This window comes from Cimex lectularius, unplaced genomic scaffold, assembly GCF_000648675.2.
Source record: "Cimex lectularius strain Harlan isolate CLEC.00 unplaced genomic scaffold, Clec_2.1 scaffold425, whole genome shotgun sequence".
NCBI lineage: Eukaryota > Metazoa > Arthropoda > Insecta > Hemiptera > Cimicidae > Cimex > Cimex lectularius.
The window spans coordinates 32397-57627 of record NW_019392959.1 but is presented as its reverse complement, the minus strand read 5'-3'; the positions used below and the strand labels follow the sequence as shown (position 1 = coordinate 57627).

Sequence of the window (25231 nt, the reverse complement as noted above, 5' to 3'; positions counted from 1 at the left end):
TAAGGTAGGAGCCGTATAGTTGTTTATAACTTAAACCTATTTCAGTCCTTTTTTCTTCACTTTCATTCATTTATCTTGTTCCAAGCCTTTTTAAAGATTTTGGATGAATGGTTAGTGGTCAGTCGTGTTGATATCACTATTGTCATCTGCAAACTTGGCAATTTTTACTCCATCTTATTTTCTGAAAATTACTGGTGTATAACGAGTAAAGTAGTGGACCTAATATGCTACCTTGCGGCACTCCTGGTTTCATTGTTTTTAATTCAGAATTCAGTTAGGTAGAAATCGATAATATCTACATACTGCTTTGGCAGCATTCCTTTTAGTTTATTGATGAGTCTTTCATGCCAGAACTTTCCATAATGTTAATTTTTTAACATATATAATTAAAGAATAGAAATTTTTATATGTGACTTATTAATCAAATAATTATTTAAAAATTGTAAGAAATGACAATAATCAAATAAATGTTATGTATACTGCTAAGACTAATTTGTTTAAATCTGTTTTTTTGTTTATTTTTGAAATGAATGAAACTGTTTGAGAGCTCACAACTCCTGCTCTCAAGCACAAGTTAACTTTATTGATAGCAGGCTGTTCATTTTACGTTACGTAACTTTGGTATCCATTATCATTAATTGTTATTTCGCAAAATAGTGTATTCAATGTACAGCACTTTGATCTTAGCCAAAGGGCCGAGAAGCCTAACCATCAATGTACAGCAAATAAAGTTATTTTTGTCTTGTCTGATTTCTTACTAATTACATCTCTATTTGATTGTCAGCAATGTAATCTGTCTGGTTTGTGAAATGTTTAAGATAAATGTAAAATAATTTATTGAAGTCGTGAGGAGTGGTCGAGAAGTTCAAGTTCTTGACCGTTCCTCATGACTTCAACGAATTTATGAAACAACAGGTCACTAAAAAACAAACATAAGTGTAAAATTTAATCAGATACTTTTTATTATAAAATCATTTAAAACTTTCTAACTAGCCTCAAAGTGGTTGGACAGAAATCATAACTTTAACTAATCATTTGCAAGTGATGGTTCTACAGTGTTAACCAGTAAGATGATACTCTTTGAAAAAGCAAATTTCAAAAAATTCAAAATAAAAAGAGAATATAATTTAAAAAACTCACCTTTCAGCCGACTCCTCGAAGTTCGACGATTATTCAAAGGAGTAAAAGACAAAGGCGAGGACGGTGAAGTTAAAACTGCCGGACCTCGAGTTCAAATTCCGAAAAATGGCGTTACTACACAGAAATCATGACTTTTCCTTGATTTGTCATCTCTATGATTGTGCCATAGATGTCTCATGTATCTATCTTTTCTTATCACATTCATATACATTTTTCAATTTGAACCCATCAAATCACAGATAATAAAAAAAATATTTATTATTTTATATATTTGTATTTTCTCTGTTTTAAACGTCTGGTAGCATTCCGTAAAAAAATAGAAGGCCGAAAAGACGTCTGTGTGGTTCGGCTGTGAAGCAGAGTGCAGCACCGGCCTTTCCTCTTTTTCACTCCTCGCCAAGTGTTTTTATTTCTTCGGTTGATAAGTCCAGTTGTAAGAGGAGGAAAAACCAGGTAAGGCGAAATATTTCTTCCCTGCATAAGTATTTTAAGTCCTTGTAAGTAATTTTCGCCCGTTGAAGGATGGCCGCGATCGCAAGACCCTCGAGATTCGCCTTTAGGCTGGCCTCCAGATCTGCCAACTTCCAGGCGACCCGGGGCTACGCCGACCAAATGGACTTCACGTTCGCCGCCGCCAACAAGGTAAAATTAATATTTTTAAATATATATTTTATCATTCCCATGACTTGAAAATACACTGATGGCCAAATAAATTGGCACCACTCAATTTAATTTAGAATTAAATCCATTATCTATCCACATTAGTTAACTTAATTAGGAGCTATTGTAGACAAAATAAACAGTAAATAATGCTTTGTTTACTTTTGTATTGAATAATTAAGTCATCAGGCTATACGAAACCGCAGCATTATGGTAAATGAGATAAGAAATCTGGTAAGACAAGTACAAAATATTTCGATTTCCTCCAGGACTGTAAAGGCGCTTACACACTAAGCAAATCTCAGACTTTTCATTGGCAACCAACGTATCAGGGTTTAGATTGGTCGCCAACACATTGGCCCATCCTCGACAAACCAAGTGGTTGGGGGCCAAGGGATTCAGCCGAGCAGAATCGCGCTCAACAACATCAACCCTTTTGATGTTATCGCCAAAAGTTCAAACTTTGACCAAGGCCAACCGCTTCATTGCAAAATTGCTCAGGGGAGGGGTCAACTTATGTAGCAAAATTTGTGATATAATAAAAGGTAATAATGTATCTATAAACACAGGCCATCTTTTGCCTATTTTGCTATTTTAGGTCAGCAATGTCAAGTTAATAGATCAGCGGAGATCCTGAGTTTTGTTCATCTTTGCTATATAAATATATTAATATTTCTAACATACAATGGACAGGTGTTTGATTTCGTTCGCTGTAAATAGGTGTTCATATTTGTTAGCCATGTAAATATTGCTCGAAAGCTCGATGAAGGAGTTGAGTGTTTTCTTTCAAATTGGCCTCATCCCTGATTTTTATAAGTATATTCTTTAATATCATATACTAATTATATTGTATTTGAGTTATTTAGAATTTTGTTTCCAATTATAACATACCTATATCAAGTTCAAATTGAAATTTATAATGGACCATGGTGTCAGATTGCTTAGGGTGTCTGACTCATATTTGTCACACAGGTTTAAATCCTAGCAGAGCCCATGGGTTTTTAATTGATTACAGTATAAAAAATGTATTGTGAAGTATGGGTTGTATGACAGGAATTTCTTTACTTACATACACATTTCAAATTATTTTTTATTGTTTATTGTAGTAATACTTGTATTATTTTTGATAAATAATTTGATTATGAATTTTTAGGTTTTTTACTCTAACTCGAATGTGAAGCAGGTCGATGTACCATCATTCTCCGGTTCTTTTGGTATCCTCCCCAACCATGTACCAACCTTGGCGGTGCTCAGACCAGGTGTCGTCACCGTGTTTGAGCAGGATGGGAACTCAAAGAAAGTTTTTGTCTCGAGCGGAACTGTGAGTGTTTAACTTTTATTCTCGATCGACCTGCTTAATTTACACAAGTGATTTTCAGGTGACGATTAACGAGGATTCATCAGTTCAAGTTTTAGCCGAGGAGGCCCACCCTTTGGAAGATTTTGACTTGTCGGCTGCTAAGGAACAACTGAACAAGGCCCAGGCCGATCTTTCAAGGGCATCTTCCGAACTGGAAAAAGCTGAGGCTCTCATTGCTGTAGAAGTTGCCGAAGCTTTGGTACAAGCCACGCAATAAATCAATGTTAACATATTGTAGATAGGTTCATCTCTTCTTTAGTTGTTACAAAATGTCACTATGATATTTAAAATCAATTTGTTAATAAATATAACTTAAATTCAGAAAGAATTTTTTAACAACTGCATATAAGGACATCCACTGGAATCAAATTCTGAATTGAAGTCAAGTAAGCAGTCAACCAGGCCAAGCCGTCTTATGTAAACCACTGTAAACACAATGCACTAACTGAAGTTGAATTACTCCTGGAGTACTAGTAATGAATGTACTCCTCCAACAAAGTGGTCAGTATTTCTGAGGGTAACACGTGTTGGTAGGTATTGGTTATAAATGTTTGTAATTTATCCAGGCCCTGAAGATGACCTGCATAAAGGTTGAAACCGGCAAAAAAATGAAAAATGTGTTTTCCTAATCTACCTCATTCTTGATTGTTCCTTATGATTAGAACAAATTAATGTACCGAAAATGGATTGCAGTTTATTTATACTAGTAAATCAATGTATAAGCCATGAAACAAAACTGAGTTATTGTAAAACTAAGCAAGCATCCATGTGGAACACCAAGGAACAAAAAAATGAAATCTAAAAGGTCTGTGTTGAATTGCATTGAAAATATACAAGGAATTAATAACAACTGATAGCTTGCCGAGGGGAATTAAAACTGTTGATCCTTGAAAAGCAAGAAATTTATAAAAAAGAAGTATAATGACCTTTAGGGATATTGAGTGCTAAAAGTAGGATGATGATGCATGGAGGCTACAAGGTATAGTTATGTTCCCCCAACACTACCACCTTCTTATTGCAGTTTCCTAGTTCAGCTTATCGATTCATCCTTCCAAGAAATTTAGGTCATTGACTGTGTGTCTTATACTGCATTTTCTTTTTATCCCAGATTATGTTTCCATTGATCAGTTGCTTCACATTCGAATTTGATATGGGTGGCTGTTCCTTCCTCTTCATTGCATAACCTACAAGTGGGGTCATCGTTAAATAAGCCAATGTGTAGATGCCAGTGACCAGTAATAGTCCTATCACTCCTCTGACTTTAGCGATCTTTAACTGTAGCAATGAGTTTGTTTGGTGAGGGTTTTAGCATAAGTTTTCTGTGTCTAGCACGTGAAGAATTTATCCACTTTTCTTTTTGTGGTGGTTTTTATTTTCCCACGAACAGGTTCAGGGCATATATAATGTCTTTCTTGTAAATCCTCATCTGGCCAGTGTGTGAGCTTTTTGGTTACCAAAAATTCCTCTGTGTCCTGGTACCCAAGATATCAGGTTACTGTGTTTCCGTAGGTTTTGGAGATTTGGATCCATTCACAAACTAGTTTTGATGAGATTCTTTTACTAGTGCTTTAATGATTCCTTGGGTATCTGATCTTAAGAGGATTGTTTTGTCAGTGTAAATTCTTTTAAGGTTTTCTAATACACAAGCGATCATGGCGTGTATTTTAGCTTGAAAGACTGAGGGGTACTCCCTAATGAGTGTGATTGCTCATGTTTGGGCTTGTACAAAAAAAAAACCCTGATTCGGTTCCTTCGTGTTTTTGGAGCCAACTGTATACCATATTGTTGTATTTAATGTTACCATAAATGCTTCTTCTCCTTTGTAGTCTGTTAAGACTTTATAGGATGTGTAAAGTGTGTGTCCGGGTAATCAGTTCCCATTTCTAAGGATGGGTGTCTGATTTTATTAATTATGATTGTGTGCCTGCATTGTTTAGTTTGCATACAAATTGGCAGTTTGTGGAGCCTAACTGAGCTTTCCCGAGCTTCTTGTATGAATGTTTCCCTTGGAGGTGAAGTTACCAGAGTTTCTAGTAGACTTGGATGGGTTATTCTCATTGCCCCTGTGATACATAGGTTTGCTAATATTTGTATGCTGCCTAGTTTTTGTTTGTTTGGTAACTATTTTTTGTTGAACTTTGGTCTACCAGATCAGTGATCCATTTATTTTGTGTCTTAAATACTGCCGTGTATAGCCATCTTATAATATTCAGTAGGGTTGCTTCTCCTTTTCGTTATGCACTTCTACAGTTAATTAATTAAATATTACGTTACATATTAAGAATTTTCCTTTATAATGGAAATCCAAAACATCAACTGCCGATAAGGGAAATTTGATCAAACCTGGCTGATTGCTGTGAAAGTATTTCCTGGAAGCAGTCGAGAGGTTGAGTTATCACCTTAGGAGTTTTGTTGTATTTTTATTTATATCACTGTTATCAGCTGTCAACTTCTCTGCTGGCTGCTGTGCAGTTTTCCGAAAAGAATGGCTGAGAATGAGGCACACACGGCTTACGTCGCCTATCCTCTGCCCAAGATCACCGCTCAAATCGAGTGCATGGATGCGTTCGGTAAACAAAGACAAGTTGCATGATCCCAGACCAAACTTTTTTTTAAATAAAAATTATTTAATATATTTTCATATTTCTTTTAATCATCTAGATTTAGCAATAAATACTGTGCATTTTTTTCAATTGTTATATTTGCTTAAAAAATTTATGTGAGCACAACTGGGACATTTTAATTTTTCCTTTCATAAAGAGAACGTAGAACATAAGTGGTGTACTGCACACGCCAAGAGTTATAATATCCCCCATTTTGAATTTATATTCTCAAATTAATTTAAATTTATGAATTTTATCGCTAGCCCACACAGTCTCAAAACATTGCTCTGTTGATTAGTTTCGCAGTCTGTTGGTAAGATTAAGATTAGAAAATTAATTATACTTTTTATGTAGTATTTTTTTTGCTATTGGTTTGCCTTACGGCATTCAGTTGATATCATTTTGTTGGTGAGGACCTGTGCCGACTGACCAAGGTCATCCCCAAAGGGCACTACCCATACACCCACTTCTTTTTCGGATATATTCCTAATTTCGGAAGCATTAGGAGGATGCGGATAAAAACCTTACATGGCAACAGATGCCCTTGGAAAAAGTTCACATCCTCTCCGGTGACCATTTGCATGTGGAGCACCTCCCAGAGACCACCCAAGCCAGCAAACATAGCACCCCAGAACGATCCAGTCTCCTCATGTCTTAATATCAATTTTTTTTTTTTTTGCTTCTTCCAAAGGAAATCTGCCATTACAGATGGCATCCTAACCATACCTTAATACCAATTATTTGGTACTTAAGTTTTCAGTTTGGTTTCATTTAAAAATTCGAACAGTATTCTAAAAACCATGTCATTTTCTGAACCTATAAGGCTATTAAAATTGAAGAGCTTCTCTATCACTTTTCAACTTAAGATTCGTACAAACATACAATTTCTCACATCATACCCTGTACAGTTAAACATATTACCTTACACATATTGCATTGTCTCGGGTACATCACATGTTTCACAATTTGAGGAGGGTCTTAAACAAATTCTAATCATACAAGCTTCACATATGCAGTGATTGGACCTAATTCTAATTCAAAGAAAAAAGCCTTCCTTCCTCTTGAGAATTGGGAAAATCCAGGGAAGTGACAGGGTTTGGGAATCAAAGACAAAAAAAAAGAAATTGCCTTATCACTATCGTACCACTTTTCCCATTACTTGTGCCAATTTTTGTAGTTATTACCCCTCTTTATATGAGATTTCGATAATTTGACTTTCTGTACTTCCTCAGCTGAAGTTGCTTCCTTTGCCAACGAATCAACAACCTCATTATTCAAATTCTACCAAGACTTTAGATAAAAAGTATAATTAATTAAAATAATAAATACGGTCACTTATGTCTACTAAATACACATATGGATAAAGATTAGAGTAGAGTTGACCTCTTTACAACCTGCATACTGCAATCAGTATTGGTGCATTCCATTGTTTTGTTAAGGACTCCCAGTGCATCCTCCAAGCTTTTCCTTTCCCAGAAGTAAAAATCTTATTCTACATAAGCCTTGGTAATTATTTTTTTCCTACCTGAAAATCTCTGCAGTCTTGTTTATGCCATTCCAAATCAGTGTGTATGCTTCCAGAGTCTGTAATGTGTAGTTAGGAGTCCTATTATTCTAGTCCTAACCTGTCCTTAATTTAGCAACTATGATGAACTTTTTCACATAGCTCTGTCCTGAGCAACATTCCAATTAAATGGAAGATTTATTTTTAATTTATTGTCTGATGGATTCACTTTTTGACAGCTTGGTATGCCACAAAAGAGTTTATGAGCCAATCATCAAACGTTCCTTGGCCATTTCATTAGTTATCAGTTTTTATTTTTTCCAGTTTTTATGCGAAGAAGGTTAGGAAAATTAAAAAAAAAATTGAAAACTGGCGATAAAGGGGAAAATTTAAATAATAGTCATTTGAGGGGAGGCATTGGTGGCTCAAGTAGTAGAGCACCGGAGTATAAAGCTGGTTGTTGTTCGAGACCCACTCGTGACAACAATTTTTCTTCCCAACCTTCTTTGCATACAAATTTCCTTGGGAATTTATCGTCCTTTTCATTGCCCCTCTGTGCTGATGCCCTGATACCCAGAAAAGGATAATTTTATTATTTTTCTTTTAATTAGGTAGATTGGGGATGAGGCCAAATCTACCTAATGAAAAGAAAAATATTTAAACTGAGAAGGCTGATTCATTGAGTAGATAATTTTGTTGTTTTCCCTACATCTAACAGGGCCTTGATATAATCCCAAACAAACTCTGGATTTAACGGTAATTGCCCTCAGTGTTGCCTGGCTGTCTGAGTAGATGACTGTTTTTCTGTTAGCAATTATGTTTAATCTAAACAGGGTTCAATATAGCTCAAGGCTTATATGAATTCTAGTCCTTAGTTTATTGCCATATATACCAGCTCCTGACTCTTACTCAGTTTGGTAGCCATCTGTATATCAGTATGGTTGTCATTAGCAATGGTGACAACAAGTATCCACAGGACCCTCTCTACCTGAAGCTCCTTGTTATATGAGTAGGCTATTGGAATCTGTCCTCACATTGGAATATGAATTGTGGCCCTGGCCTCTCCCTGGATAAAGGTATGTAGTTGTGGTAGATTCAGAAAGATTTCCATGGTGGCAAGTTAATAGTGTCCCTGTTTCTTCTAATTCTTTGCAAAATCTCCACCTATGGCGTTCCTTGGCGCTGTTCTTTTTCTTATGAACTTGTTGAACAGTGGCTTAGCAAACAACCTGGTACAATTAACCCAGTTTCTTCCTGGATCCTCTTATACATTGTAAAATTATAGTCTTTTTAAATATTTTTAAAAAAAATTCCTGATTTGCCTGTGCCTGGCAAGAGATGTATATTACCTAGTTCTACCTTCTGTTAAGTAGGTAGAATATCTTCTGTCTCTATCCAACAAAACATTCCTATCAGCAGAGTGGCACCCCTTTCCTTGCAAGAATATTCATCTACTATTTCAACAACTATTGCATCCTGGAATCAAATTAAATTCAGTGCTCTGATGGCAGTCTGGCTATCTGAGATTATTGCTCTGCCTCATTTGATATTCTCTGTACAAATTGAATTGAGTGTGTCTGTCAATTACAAAAAGTATACATCAGTATACCCATGGGTTCTGAATATTTCATTTTAGGACCAAATACTTCAGCAGTTTTGTTTTTGTTGCCTAGATAAGTTTAGGTACTTTGGATAATGTATAAATAAATATTTTAACATTGAGTTCATATATTCAATATGAAAATATACTACAATTTATTTTAAAAGTGCCACATTCTGGCAGAAAGAACATGAAAACTAAATATGTAAATGCATATTTTATTTGTGTAGAGATTAGTGACCGTTAATCGATAGTTATTCAGATATCGTGAGATGCGGTCGGGCACTCTCAACACGACACGCAAGGATGGCACATTTACACAGAAGACAAACACTTTGAGCCCTGAAGATGATCTCAATAAAAGATTGAAACGTTGGCACGATAAAGAAAATTTTTCTGAAACCTACATCACACCCGACCACATCTCATGATATCTGAATAACTAAGCTTTTTTTTTTTTTAATTTTTTTTTTATTTTTTTATTTTTTTTTTTTTATCGTCAATTTTTTTAAAGTTAGAAATAAATAGCATTAGGTTGTAAGCTATTTACTGAACAATTAAATCATTAAAATAATGAAAATTCTTTGCAAGAAAAGTCTGTGTTTTCTGTGATTGGTATAATGATATAAATTTGGTCACTGTAATATAGCCAATCAAATAAAATTAATGAATAATTAATATCTGATTAATATAGTAAAATCAGATTAAAATAATTCATTTACAGATGACAAATTACTTATTGGGACAAAGCAAGGGCATCTCTTGTTCTACACCATTACTCATGGCTTAAATCCAAAAGGAGAGCTCATCCGTTACTGTAAGACATTCAGTAAAAAACCAATATCTCAAATTGCTGCGGTCGGGGAGTTTGGCATTGTGATAAAACTTTCTGACAATATTGTCAGTATACACGACCTGAGCGCAACTGACTTTGCTCCCATCAAAACACTCAATAAAACCAAATGTGCTACACTTTTTGCTCTAGATATACAGGTAATAATTAAAAACGTAAACATCGCTTGGGTTAAAAGTTTATTTTGTTTCAGCGGAATCTGTCGTTAACTGGAGAAAAGTCAGTGACAGTAAGACTTTGTGTTGTAGTAAAAAGAAAACTGCAATTTTATTATTGGAAAAACAGAGAGTTTATGGATCTAACTTCAGATTTTGTTTTAAATGAAGTGCCAAGAGCACTTGCTTGGACGAAAGAGCGAATTTGTATAGGAACCAAAGCAGGCTATTCATTTATTAAAGTGAGTAGTTTAAATGTGCACAATTTAAAAATTCCATAATTTTTTTATTTCTGATTTCTAAGCTGCCAGACACGATAAAAGAATCATGCAGTATGACAGGAAAACAGTCAGAACCTCTCATAACAAAAATAAGACACAACGACGAAGATTTCTTTTCCCTAGGAATTGAAATGAAAAGTGCTTTCGTGAGTAGCACTAATGATGAAATTATGAGCACTGCAGTCCGCTGGTCTGATATACCCTTGAATGTCGGTATGTGTCATCATTGTTAAATTGGCTAGGACCTTTTTTATTAATTTATCTAATACCCAGGTTATGATGAGCCGTACATGATAGGTGTGCTACCAAACCATGTTGAAATACGATGTTGGAACATAGATGACTACGTTGAAATCAAACCACTTGATATAAGTTCCAAGCTGATCTGCACAGCCAGCCCTGGCATCGTCTACCTTGCTTGCAACGATCAAATATGGATACTCCAGGCAGAGCCTTACCACAAGCAGATCAAGCTCTTGCTCAATAACAAAAAATTTGAACTCGCCCTCAAGTTAGCTGTGAGTACTGCAATTCTAGAAGGAACGACATTTATAGTTTTTATCACTAGATATAAATTTCGGTTTAATATCTCTTGATTATAGTCAATAGGTGTACAAATTCTTTGTATGCCAATGATTTATCCATTATGGTTAAGGGGACCATGGTGGAAGTTAGGGTGTTTGACTCATATTTGCCTGGGTTCAAATCCCAGCAAAGCCCATGGATTTTTAATTGTGATAATATGGAGAAAGTATTGTAAAGTGGTTTGACCATTATCTGTGACACTCAATGGTAGTTGGATGTTAAGCCCTCCTGAATGACTAGAATTACTTTACTTTCACTTTTTTTTTTTTTTTAATTTAAAGAACTTGATAAACAATATGCTTGACATATTTTCAGAATATTACAAATGATACAAAAACTGAAAAAGAAGAAAATATACGCTCAATAAGGTCACTTTATGCCAAAGATTTGTTTCATAACAAAAAATACAAAAAATCAATGGATGAATTTTTAAAATTAGAAACAGGTAGGTACTTGATACTCGATCTATGCAAATTATTCAGTTGCATAATTAAATTATGTATTTTGTTTTTAGATCCCTATGAAGTCATTAAATTATTTCCTGAACTGGTGCAGACTGGAGACTCACCCTCTGAAGAACAACCAGAGAGAGATCCACAGATTTACTACGCACTGACTGAATACTTAACTGCTGTAATTGCTATATCTCTGAACATATTTTTCGCTTGCTAAAATTAATTTTATAATGCTTGATTGCAGGTTAGAGGAAAAAAAGAGACAGGAAACCCTGATCAACACCAAAGCCTGATGCAAATCATCGATACGACATTGTTAAAGTGTTACTTACAGGTAAGTTTTTTTTTTTTAAATAAATAAAAATACATAAATTTAGTTTTTATCATATGTGTGTTTCAGACTCAAGATGCAATTGTTGCACCACTCCTTAGGCGAAATTATTGCAATTTAGAAGAGGCTGAGAGGGTGTTAAAGAAGCACGAGAAATACCGTGAACTTGAGATTCTCTATAAAACAAAAGGTCTTCATGAAAAGGCCTTACAACTTTTGAAAACACAGGCCGACATCGAGGATTCACCTCTGAGAGGTTTGGAGCCGACTGTCACATACCTTCAAAATTTAGGTCAGCTGTAAAATCTATTGCAAACTTCCATTCTTAATTTGTGCGTTTTTTTAGGTAAGGACCATATAGAGCTAATTTTTGAGTTTGCAAGCTGGGTGTTGGAGGTTAATCCAGAAGAAGGTCTCAAGATATTTACTGAAGACACCCCTGAGGTTGAAGCACTTCCAAGGCCAAAAGTTCTGGATTATTTATTGAAGACGAGTAAACATAACCTCATCATATCGTATATTGTCAGTTTCTTGCATAGAACCCTTTTTAAAGTTGAAATCATACTTATCACTTTATAAAAATTTAGGAACATGCGATTTACACTTGGAAAGAAACACTCCATATATTTCACAACGCTCTTATTCACCAGTACCGAGAGCGTATAATGACCCTTGGCGAAAGTGATCCTCTTGTCAAATCCTACAAACAGAAATTAATAAAATTTATGGAATTTTCCCAGCATTATGAGCCATCCAGTGTGCTTCTTATGTTTCCGACAAACGGTAAGAATAATAAAATTTTATTGTATTTTTAATAATGGCAAATCCTCTTTTAGTCCAATTAACATATTTTGCATAAGCTAAACTTTTATTCTGTCAGAGTTTTAGTAAAATGAAGGATTTTTTTAACATAAAATAAATATGAGGGTAAGAATTTTAATGGTTAAAATAAAATATAAACAGAACTAAATCCTTCTAATTACTACTATTAAATAATAAAATAACATTATCAACTGAAAGATAAACTTGTTTTAAGGAAACACAATATTTCATGCTTCAGTATGGAGCATTCTGTCAGAGTGTAAAAGCTGTTTTTCACTTTATTTAAATTGCATAAAGAAAATTTAGATATTATGTTTGTAACCCAAGGTTTGTAATTAAGATTAATTCACTCCCCCTGAAGTTTAAAAATAATTTCTTTATATTCCGATTTGAAAGTTCCAATTTTCAACCTGTTCGTAAGCTTCACCACCCCAGACCTGAGAACTATAACATATAACTGTGAGCATTGAGTAAATTGTCTTCTTCATATTTGCAGACTTAAACGACTTAAATTTCACCTCTAATTATATTACAGTACTTTTTCATTAAATTAATGTTGAAGGATTGAGCATAAAATTAGGCATTATGTTTACAAAATAATTTTGAATAATAAATAATTTAAAAAAAAACAGCAAGCATAAAAATAAAAAGAGAAAAGAAAATGGGAACCAATTTTGATAAACATTTAGAAAGATGAAAGCACTATTTTATTTGATTTATTTTTATAATCACACTGATTGTAATGTTTAGACAGAGAAAAATGATTGATATCAGTTAGTTGAAATTTGAATGAATCATTACTTATAGGAATGTTCGAGGAGAGGGCTTTATTAAATGGAAAAATGAACAAACACGATATTGCACTTGGGATATACATTCTTGTCATAGGTGATTATAAAAGAGCCCTTCAATATTGTGAAAAAGTCTACAGCGAACAGCGACCAGGATATGAAAAAGTATAAATGCAAGCATTATCGTTCTACAAATTGTGTTAACATGCATGAATTATTCTAGGTTTACATTGAAGTTTTGAAACTGCTTTTACATCCACCTGACTCGATACCGGGGATCGACCCATCCTCCATTAAGAGCAGTGATGTATCAGACAACCTTGATTTTGCGCTCACGCTCCTTGAGGCTCACCCGACCGAAGTGGCCCCGTCCGAAGCAATCCACCACCTGCCAGATGACCTTCCTCTGAGCAAGCTTAAAAAATTCTTAATGTCGAGTATGAGTGACATCATTAAAAAAAGGAGTAATGCTCAGCAGCTTCGAGGCTTATTAAATGCTTTCAGGCTTCAGGTAATGAAAATGACAAACTTTGTAACATTTACGTTATTAACAAGTCAATTTTTAATTTTCAGATTAGGAAAGAAAAACTAGAGTATGAGTCCCAAAGAATTGTTGTCACAGATGTCATGGTGTGCCCAGTGTGCAAAAAACGTTTTGGAAATCAAAGGTACTTATAATTAATCAAGTGCAATTTATCCAATCAATTCTTAGCTGTTCAGTATTTTAATATGTCCTATTTGATACTTAATTATTACTATTGAATAATAATAACCTTTATTGTCAGATTAGTGAAGATACAAAAATTATATATAAATTTCAAATTTGGTTCGTTATAATATTTAAAAATCTTATAGTATTAATGTTACCTTGATCTGTTGCTTACTTTTTATATAAAAACCATGTTGACTTCCTAAAATACTAGTATCTCATTTGCACCCTCAAGTTGTCAATTACAGATTAAAGCATAAATACATAGACAGCAGGGTGGTCTGCTCATCGTGCTTTTTTTTTGTTTTTTTCCGGTGACTGTACATCTAACAAAGTATCATGCCGTAATCTTCATGGTTCTATTGCAGTCCGTTCAAAAGTTGCGATTTTTTAGTGTTTATTTAAGAAAACCCCATTTATTTACATAAAACCTGAAATTTCTCCATTCTAATTTGACTTTTCCCAACTTTCGACCCATTTTTAGATTTAGCATCGAATTTCATTTTAAATTAGCTCAATTTTGTTCTAAATTTAGCTGGTCTGTTTACGAAAAAACTACAAACGTCATGAAATTTGCGAAATGATAATTTTGGAGCAACTTCTTTAAACTATATCTCCTAAATATTACATTTTTAAAAATTTCAACATTTTATGAGTTTTCCAACAGTCTACTTGAAACCTCGATTATTTTGATATTTTTAAAGACACTTTCAGTTGGAAGTTAGAAAAACGTGGGCCATGCATTTAATTCCCAGGTTCCACGTTTTCCCAACTTCAACTGAAATTTCCCAACAAAGAATCAAAATAATCAAGATTTTGAATAGACCGTTCGGAACCTCAAAAAATATTGAATTTTTTAGCTGGTTTGGTATTTTTCAAAATGTAAAGGGAGCTTAAAGTTTAAAGAAGTTGATCCGAAATTACCATTTCATAAATTTCATGGCGTTTGAGTAGTTATTTTGTAAGCAAACGGGCAAAAAATGAAATTTGGCACTAAAACGAAAAGTGGGGCCAAAAGTTGGGAAAAGTTATGTTAGAGTGGAGGAAATTCAGGTTTTATGAAAGAAATTTTTCTTAAATAAACACTAACAAAATTGTAATTTTGAACAGATTGAGATAAAACCAAGAGGTTTTCAGCATTCTACTCCACTTAAGATGAATTGTCGCTGAAACAAAAACAAACAAAAAATTAACACGAGCTGACCATCCTGTATACATCAACACAAACATGCAAGTCTGGTCATCCGTTTTCTTACGACCATAGTTTTGTCAATTTGGCCTTTTGGGACAGACATCTTTCTTAACCTGTCACAGTTATTTGTATACATTTGGCAGAATTATTTTTATCGTTATGAGTCAGGTGGTTTTTCCATTATATATTTGAAATTAACAGTTTTAAGTACACTGGGTAATTTAGGTAAAAATTATATGTAAAAAAAATTCATTCATACTTCTTTGCTTATCGGTATTTGTAGAATATTTCTTCCTGAAATTTTTACATCAGTCTCAAATACAAAATAATATGTAATTTACAAAAATGTAGGCATATCTAACAAGTATATACAATCAGTTTAAGCCTTGTAATATACAGGACATCTAATAATCAACTTTTTATTCCCTAATTGTTTTCCTTTGTATGTATTTTCAGTGCATTCGTGAGATACCCCAATGGTCAAATTGTTCATTATTCCTGCCAGGACAAAATGACGGACACTTTACAAGCTATGGCTTAAAATCAAAACATTCTTAAATATTGAAGAATTTAATATAACATATTTCATTCCTATCTTTACTGTTAACATTGTTTTGTACTGTATAAATCATTTATAGGAAAAATAATAAAATCAATAATTTATTGAACATGTCTTACCTTAGTATAATCAATTTCAATTGATATGATTATAACTATAATATACATGTATTCAAAATTCCATTGTTATTCTAATTGTAATTTAAATGTAGTTATATAATAAATGTTTATAAGAATTGTCAAATAAAAATATTTATTCTCAAATCGAAATATTGCTATTTTCTACCAAGCCTGCAATCCGTCTGGTACCATGGGTGGTCTGGTGCAAGAATGGGCTTCAAATTTTTTTAAACAATCATATTTTTGATTAACATTTTAAATAAAGAGAATAAATAGAATCCTTTTATACTGACTTCACCCTAAAGAGTAAGCAGTGTCATGTCTTGTAAAATTAAAATGGAGATATTTAGCAAGTGCAAAGTTGATTTTTATTTTTGAAGGGGGAAAACATTTTGCAGGAGAAATATTTAAACGAAGATGAAATATGAAATATCAAACTTGATCATATTTCACAATCGTTTACGTCTCTAGCTTTAAGTTTAAGAGTGTGGCACAGTTTTGTTGCGTCTGGAGACTTTTTATGGTGCAAAAAAAAGATTAATAGTCTGGGCAATTTACATTTGTAAGTAATCTGCAGAGTGAAATGGCCTTTATTTTTTAAAGTGCACTTTTAAAATAAGACATTTTGCTAAAACAAACACTTTTTATTGTAAATTATTCAAATTAGCAATGTTCAAAGAAGTAGTATATTTTTTAAATGAAAACACGAAATTTTATTATGAATATATTTTTAATAAAAGGTAAATTTTTTAGCCGGTTTTTCCTAATTTAAACTAACTTCACCCTAAAGAGTAAGCATTTCATGTCTTCTAAAATTAAAATGGAGATATATCAAAAGTGCAAAATTGATTTTTATTTTTGAAAGGGTAGAAAAATTTTGCAGAAGAAATATTCTCGATGTTGGTTTAATTGTTTTTTTTTTTTAATTTGTAGTATTTTTTGTCGATTCTACAGAAGTAAAATAAAAAGAAAATTGGAAAAACGAAAATTGTTTGAGTTTTTAACTGGGAGTAGGAAACGCCCACAAAGAGTGTTTTCTTCCCTTTCAGAAGTGACATCACCCGGTTTTGTATTCCTCCGCGAGGCGAACGGCAAAGGGCCTCGACCAAAGGGATATCCGAGGGCGGGCAAAGGGCTCGTCTCGCGTTTCACCCGCGGCAAAGGGAAACTCGGTTTTTTCCCATTTTCCGACTAGTAAAAGGGTCGAAACGGGATTTTTGAGGTCGGGACTACTTTTCAGTCGGGCGCCCCTCCCCCGTCGCGGCAGACCGTCTCCTCGCTCAGTCGACTCTATTCGGGCCTGGCTCGTTTTCCCCCCCGAAAGGAATTTCTCGACTTCAGATGTTTCTCGCTTGCCCGGCCGCCGGCGGAAACGGAATAAAGTGTGTGCTTGTGATTTAACGGACGAGGGCCGACATTTCGAGTACTCAAGGTGAGTGGTTTCTGGACGATTTTTCCGCCTCCGGGGGTCGACCCGAAGGCAGAGCCCTTGTCCCACTTTTAACGGTTTACACGGAGGAATCCGCCGCCCCGGAGCCCTGGAAATGGGCGAAGCCGGTTTGTTTATTTCTGGAGGCGCGACGATAAAAAGAAGGAGTGGCACGATTTTCTTCCCTCGCCCCCAAAACTCCGTCTGCCGGTCGAAATTTTTCACATTGATAACAATTCACACTTTACATGAAAATTTTCACTTCGATAACAATTCATACTTTACACGAAAATAACCAAAGCGAGCGGACGTGATAACGGAAGAAGACAATACGAGGAAAACCCGGAAAAAAAAACCCCGACGGGAAAACAGTCGATCGGAGAGAATATAAAGATCTGGAGGCGATCAATTTTTCCCTTCGCTTCCATCCAGGTCGCTGGGGAAAAAAACTTTTCCCTTCCGTCACCGGGCTAGATCCAATAAATCCCACCAGTAATTTAAGAGAAATTCGACTCCGAGTCTTGTTTATTTCTAAATGGTCGAAATTAAAAATACAACCGCCGTGTTGTCAAACGGTCCGAACATTACTGAAGTCCTACTGGCATAGTTTTATCAATCCACGCATAAAAAAAACATTCAATTCGCCAGAATTTCGTGTTTCCTTGTTTAAAAAAAAATCGCCCTTTGAAGTTTTAAAATAGCACGGGATTTCCTTGGTGTAATTTTAAAAATCGTGATCATGCCCATCATTGTTATTGATAATTGGTGGGTCGAAGTAAAAGGGCAGGGTACACATAAAAAAATTTTATGTACATTTGTTTTTATTTTTTATTCCATAAAGAGAAAGAAGTGTAAAGGACGAACACCGATGAAATAACAAAACTTTTCGAAACGATCGACCTTCAATTGAAATTTATTAATGTCTCATTTCATGAAATTCGAAATGCAGTGATGCGTTAATTTATTTACATCAGTTCTAATTATATACATGATTAATTTTTAATTTGACCTGCATTCAATATTATTTATTTATACAAGTTTTTTTTTATTACGAACAGAACTATAATGATGTAAAGTTATTTTTCTCTCTTTTTCTTGAAGCAATCTCGTTTTAAAATTGTTATTATTTTAACGATGAAATCAGTGTTTGCTTGCGTTATCGCAAACACTCGAATATATTTTATCGACTAATTGGTCAATTTCCTGATATAGAACGATCAAAAATATTAAATTAATTTTTTCTCCATTATAAATTGTCCTGGTTTATTTTCGTAAAAATTACGATATCGCTTAAATTAAACAAATAGGGGTTTTAGTTTAGAAAGATGATTTGGCCTGGTTAAATTAGTTTGAAGATGGTATCGTCATCAAAACGGAATTAGCGCATCAACTTCCTGTGAAACTGTACACAAATTAGACCTAAATGTGAATCAAATCAATGTAAACAGTCATACACTAAGTCTCTTTTTTTTTCTTTGCTTCTTTCGACACAACAGCATCGAGTTTTAACATATAGATCGATTAAAACTATTGAAACTATAAATTACACCAAACGAATCAAATCAAACGTCTTTTGCCATAAATTTTACATGTTTGAATGAAAGGAGCACGCACGTCAATTAATGGAATGTTGAAGTGTTCAGGGTGATTCGGTACAAAGTTCCCCAGGTGGTCAAATGCGTCAAAAGAAAGTTCGTTTGAACCATGGTTCGTTTCTCAACCCTTTCGCAGATATTCAACATTTTATGTTTTTTTCGAATATACAGGGTGGTTCACTATTCGTACGTCAGGTGTTTCTACCCCTTGCAACAAAAGGTTCCTATGAACCATGGTCCGATGTCGAAACTTTTCGCTGATATTCAACATTTTATGTTTTTCCCAACTATTTCAATTAACTAGCACTTCACAACACGTTTCGCGTAAACATATACATAAAACGAAAACACTCGAACATAAAGTTTGATTCGCTACTCGTACGACTAAGCTCAAATGGTTCTACACCCCGAATGCAACAAAAAAAGTTCGTATGAGCCATGATCCGAAGTTCGACCCTTTCGGAGATATTCAATACTTTATGGGCTTCGTCATAAATTTATTCGTACTTCTTGAACTATACATTTTTGATAAAATCCAAAGTAAAAGCATAAGAGCGTTAAATTTCCTTTAAGAAGTCGCCCTTCTAGAACTTACAATATAAGTTTTCGTAAAAAAAAAAAAAAACCACTAAATCTTTTAAAAAACTGTTACGTTTAAAATTTGTACAAAAATACTAAATTTGCAACCTCATTGGAAAAATTCATGGTAGAGCTTGGCATATTTCATCACAACATCTTTGTTTAATAAGCTTTCTATAGGTGTACCCTTTTCTTTAATTATGTAGAAATTTTATGCTAAATGGGAAGAAAGTGGTGACTGTGTAAAAGAGGGAGTGATGTTAATATAGTAATTCAACTTTTTATCCTCGACAGAATTTATTTCCGAATATCAACAAATTAATAAAAATAACAAAAAGTAAGAAAATGTAACAAAACATACAAAAGAGACAATAAACATAGGAAACAACCAAAGCAGAAAAGTTTGACAAAATATCTACATTAAAAGAAAAAAAAACCAAGAATAGTCAAGTTGTAGAACCCAACTTTAAACTAATAAAAAGTACAAAAAAAATTAACGTAAAAATGAAACAAAATACATGAAAAAATAATATGTAAACAATATATTATAATAAACAAACAGTGGATGTGAAGTTTTAATTGAAGAAGCAAATTAGGTTTTTTTGTCATTTTTTTATTAGGTTAGAGACCGGTTTTTCTTGCAATACTTCTGTATTGTTCTTTTCTCCATTTAGTGTAGAATTTTGGACAATTTTTCTGCTTTGGTTTTTCGCTAAGTTAAGTCTTTTGTTTCATATTTCTTTCTTTTTAGTTTTTTTATTATGTTAAAGTTGGTCAATACATTTTTCCCAGAACAAAAAGTTGATTTACTATGTTAACCCTGTTCCCATTTTATTCCATTTAATATAAAATTTCTGCATTTTGGTTCGATATAAGTAAAGAAAAGGGGTATACCACTGGAAAGCTTGTAGAAACGAAGAAGTTGTTATTAATTGTGCTCTACCGTGAAGTTTTCAAATGAGGTAGCAAAAATTTAAAATTTAGCAGTTTTTGAAAGATTTAGTGTTCGTTTTTTAATCAAAAATTAAATTAAAAGTTCTAGAAGAGTGCTTTTTCAAAGGGAATTTAACACTCTTTTCAATGCTTCTTTTGGATTCCCCCCCCCCAAAAAAAAGAGTTTAAGAGCTACGAATAGATTTATGACATTTAGTAAGGGTTGAGAATCGGACTATGGTTCATACGAACTGTTTTATTGCATTTGAGGTGTAGAACCACCTGATGAACTTCGTCGTACGAGTAGCGAATCACCTTGTATAATATCAACAACAAGATTAAAATTTTGCATCATTTAGTGGATTTTTCACTAGCCATTTATAAATTACATTAACAGGTAAATGGCCTAATAGTTTCAGGCAAATGGTTGAATAGTCTAATGCCTGACCTCCCATAACCATTGAAAACCACTGACTACATGTTGGCATAACTAGGTCTGAGGCATTTCTGATTTTATGATTGCGTGTGTCTCTAAAAGTTACATAGTTTTTAACATTATTTTTTACAAATTTTAGATTTAATAAGTAAACTTTTACGATGTTAAGTTTTTGGTTTTCCCAGCAGTATTCTTAAGAATCTTTTTTGCACCAATAAGATTTTATGTACATGACTAAAATTTCCCCACAAGGGCAGACCAAGGACATTTTGCTGGAAAACAACCAGTGTATTATTTTTAACATTAGAAAACACAATAAGGAAAGCGTACTTGCAAGGTAAGAGATTTGCTCTCTCCATGTTAAGCCCCTGACCAGCCACAATAGTTTGCAAGAGGTTTCACTTTTGAATGCAAAAAGGACTTCATGACCCTTATCTTGATGTGCATGCATGGAACTTGAGTGGAATCATGCAACTGTTTTTCCGAGTATTTGCAGAATAGGTCTGTAGCACAGTTTTTGGCTATTACTAGAATGTGTCATCAGCTACTTGATTCAGTTTGGTATTCTATGTATTTATCCCTTTCCAACTCTTTACCAGGCCATAGACATACAGACATAAAGAATGGAAAAGACAGGATCGTACGGTGAACCATGTGGAACACATTTTACCCCTCTCAGTTTAGACTTCTTATTTGCCATCTGACCAGTTGCCATCGGAGAGAAAAGTGCTGTGGAAGTCGGCAGTCACTCTTCTTATTCCGTATTTTCATAATTTATCTTTCAGCGGTTCAAGACTTACTTGAAACTGTATGAAATGCTTTGCTAAGATCGTATCTGTTTAACTTCACTAAGAGTTTGTTTTCCAGTGCACTGTCTATTCAGTTTATGACTTTAGCATATCCATTGGGTTAATACCTTCTCTAAAAACCAAACGGGCAATTTACTATTATACTGTGTTCTTTGGGCGATTGAAACTATCAATCATTACAGAAATATAAAACGTCTTTCTTGCGCTTCGGGCCGGCATAGTAGCACTTAAAAAACGTACACGTCAAAATACATTCAATATATGTATATTGACAGATAATCACAGTTCGGATGTAAATAAGATAGTAGATAAACTAGTGTAAAGTAAATTTTTGTAAATAATAAAGTATTTTCTATTCTGTTATATTTTATGGACAATCGCTGTCCAAGGTATAGGAGCGAGGATAAGCGGACCAGGATGAACGGGGAGGGCAGACACCGATATGGCTTATCAAAGTCAAACCTAACAAAGCGGACAATATTTGTCCAAATTGCTCTTTATTTGTGAAAGAGGAAAAAATGAGATCACTTAAATTAACACAAAAAAAGTTGCCTTTTAAAAGAGTAACATATTTCAGAGGGAGCATTGAGAAGCATAAAAATGGTATAAAACACCGACTACAAAATTTGGTTTGTCCTCACTGATGACGTGGAGACAATAATGTGTTTACAGCCAACATCGTTAGATTTAGGTTGTTCATGCCTCTCCTGGTTAATGTACTTGACTAACTCCTTACATAGTAAAGGTAAAGGGAAAGTCAATTGAATGTTGTCCCTTTAAACTTCAGAAGTAGTCATACGCCTTTTGTTAAGGAAAATTCTTGTACCTGTTGGCATTATGATGGAATCATGGGGGAACACATTCTGCACACGCACGCACGCACACACACACACTCACTCTCTCTCACACATACACACACACACACACACACACACACAGGGTCCTTGGAGCTTTCGAGGAAAGGGGCTGCTACCCGCTGATACGAGTTGAACCCTTTTGTTGTTAGGGTTCCACACCATCAGCGAGCATTTTAGGAAAGAAGACATGGGGAAGCATAATTTTTTGAATAGAAGAGTCTAAACTAGGTCGATTTAAATTTGACTTGGACTAATAATATAATTCATTATATTTATTATTTATTATAATATACTTTTCCCCATTTTCCAAGGACTTACGGACGTTATAGTTAATACATTTTGAAATACGTGTCAAAAAAGGACGACTTACGAAAAAATCACGTAAAGTCTGGATGCTATTCGTCTAGCTTAAAAATCGACTTGGAAACTTTCAATGAAGCTAATTCGGTCATAATATTCTTTAACGTAATGCTAACAATGAGATTAGAAAAAAAGCTCGCTTAGAAACTCGTTTGCTTGGCTATTAAATAAAAGTGCAGGTGGTTTAAACTTCCTTTTAAGCTTTTTTAACGTGTTAAAAACATGAGAGTTGTATTACAAGTCAATGTAGTTACAAGTATGAAAGGGTGAGAGCGCCCTGCGGAATAGAGACTGAAGGCGTCATTTAAAATTCATTAAGAGCAAGCCACGCCCTGTTAATTCTACGTTATACCTGTTTAAACAGTTTTTTAACACTAATTTATAATTGATCATACGAGTTTTCTACTATTCTTTGTAAATAAGAGTTAAAATAGATTTTTGCGTATAAATAAAATTAATTGGCACTACATAAAAATGACTTCAGAGGTCAACTCACAGAGCAAGGAATGACTACCTATAACTACCCAGAAAGATGAAAGAGGAATGAATTATCATATAAAAGATATTGAGAAGTATGAAAAATCCCTATGATACCAGGGCGTTTTTCCTTTGGGTGAACCATGAACGAGCTAAGAATAAGCGCTTGTAAAGACCGAGAAGGGTCGGTTATTTCTGAAAGGTCGAAAGTGTTGGAGAAATGGGGCCATCACTTTGATATCCACTTACATAGATAAAGACACGGGTGAACAATGCATTGAAAAACCAAAAAAGACCCAGGGATTTATGGAATCGCGGCGGAGCCGTACAACATGAAAATAGCTACCTCTACAGGATAATATCTGACTTGACTTAAAAGAAGAGACCAGTAAGGTCATACTGCACAGGAGTATTTAGCCCCGAAACCAATTTTTCCGACCTCGCGGGCATATATATCAGTATCTTTCATACCAAAATTCACGGAGATGTATTCAGTACAATGTGAATTATAGGATACAAAGTCTAGGCAGCCATCAGAAACATCATTAGCACAACAACTTAAACACACTCTGCACACGGACGCGCGCACGCGCGCGCACACACACACACACACACACACACACACACACACACACACACACACACACACACACACACACACACACACTGGGTCCTTGGAGCTTTCGAGGAAAGGGGCTGCTACCCGCTGATACGACTTGAACCCTATTGTGGTTAGGGTTCCACACCATCAGCGAGCATTTTAGGAAAGAAGACATGGTGAAAGTGAGAAAATTATGGAATTCATTCTCTGGGCAAAAACACCCAAAAAAAGAACGGTACGCTAGGTTGCATCAAAGGAAGCTGGAACTCTGAATCCTAACAGGATTCCTAACGATGCACTGAAGACTTAATGTGTATTTGAGGAAGATTGGTATCAGCTACACGGTAAAAACAGATTCTGTGACGAAGAAGAAGAAGAGACCACAACGAACCTACGAACAGACTGCGGTGCTACACTTATCTATCGGAGGAAATGCTTTGGGATGTACAACGTAACCTAAGAAGAAAACAACCTCAAAAACCGAGCCTATTAGATTCCTTGTTAAAGTGAGACTCGTCGGTGTGCTACAGGAACAAAACAGAGTATACAATAGCTCTCAGATGGCGCAGTATGCCAGGCCAAATTCCTAAAGAATTTTTACATGTACTTAAAAGAGGAGACCAATTCACTTATATTGCTCTCCTGCGCTTACCAAATTTTCTTTAACATAAGCACCTTACGGGATGCGAGAGATAGGACCGTATCTCTGAACAATTCACTCTGCGCCAAATAGGGCTAAGTTAGGGAATTTAAAATACACATGGTTTTACGGGGCGTCAAGTTGGAGATGAAAGTTTCATTTATGTTGGTCAAAACGGTTGCAGTAAATATGTCCAACGTTCTGTGAAAATACAAGGCGGACCTCAGAAACATTTTACACGGAGGCCGAATCCGAGACGGTCAGACTGAGTCAGGAAGGATGCTGCAACCATCCTTTAACATAAATAATTGGAAGGCTGCCAGGAATGATATAGAAAACTGGCGGAAGTTTCTGCATGAGGCCATTTGTTGGCTCTAGCGTCATTCATGATCCGTGAATTTTAAACATACAATATTATTCATCGTTGTGAACGTAATGGCTGTTAACTGGTGGGACGTCTTTTAGAATTCCTAGAACGGAGGAGGCCGTCGCGCTTCGCAGAGGGTATAGCAAGATAAACCGTGAGAAATCGTCAATTGCCACAAAGATATGGCGGTAGCCTCCACTATTCGGTAAAGGTCCCGCCAAGTCTATAAACAGTCTATCTCCGGGTCGTTCAGATTCGAAGCTCGACATGTTCCCTGCCGGTAATCGCTGCTCCACTTTGGCTTTTGCGCAAGTTAGGCAGTTTTTTACGTTATTTGTGATGAAAGTTGCCATCCCCTTAAAATAGAATAGATCTCGGATTTTATTTAACGTCCTAGTTATTCCTAGGTGCCCACCTATGAGGGAAGAA

The 25231-nt window shown here is 34.8% G+C and overlaps 2 protein-coding genes across 3 annotated transcripts; both read left to right on the top strand.

The window, feature by feature from the left end:
- Positions 1-1460: 1460 nt before the first annotated feature.
- On the top strand, positions 1461-3488 carry LOC106662739 (ATP synthase subunit delta, mitochondrial). Of its 2 annotated transcripts, none has more exons than XM_014386983.2 (4): positions 1461-1593; positions 1662-1782; positions 2954-3121; positions 3180-3488. In XM_014386983.2, the coding sequence occupies exons 2-4, from the start codon at positions 1663-1665 to the stop codon at positions 3375-3377; spliced, it is 486 nt and encodes a 161-aa protein (XP_014242469.1). In that variant the 5' UTR covers positions 1461-1593; position 1662; the 3' UTR covers positions 3378-3488. The 2 variants fall into 2 exon arrangements, with proteins under 2 accessions (XP_014242469.1, XP_024085252.1); XM_024229484.1 differs by having other exon boundaries at positions 1508-1593; positions 1643-1782.
- A 2042-nt stretch (positions 3489-5530) lies between these two features.
- On the top strand, positions 5531-15805 carry LOC106662889 (vam6/Vps39-like protein). Its single transcript, XM_014387327.2, has 15 exons — positions 5531-5730; positions 9592-9860; positions 9914-10117; positions 10180-10369; positions 10430-10674; positions 11057-11186; positions 11256-11374; positions 11441-11530; positions 11597-11819; positions 11874-12049; positions 12115-12310; positions 13157-13305; positions 13364-13651; positions 13714-13808; positions 15498-15805. Exons 1-15 carry the CDS (start codon positions 5646-5648, stop codon positions 15580-15582), a joined length of 2544 nt encoding a protein of 847 aa, XP_014242813.1. The 5' UTR covers positions 5531-5645; the 3' UTR covers positions 15583-15805.
- Positions 15806-25231: the final 9426 nt, after the last annotated feature.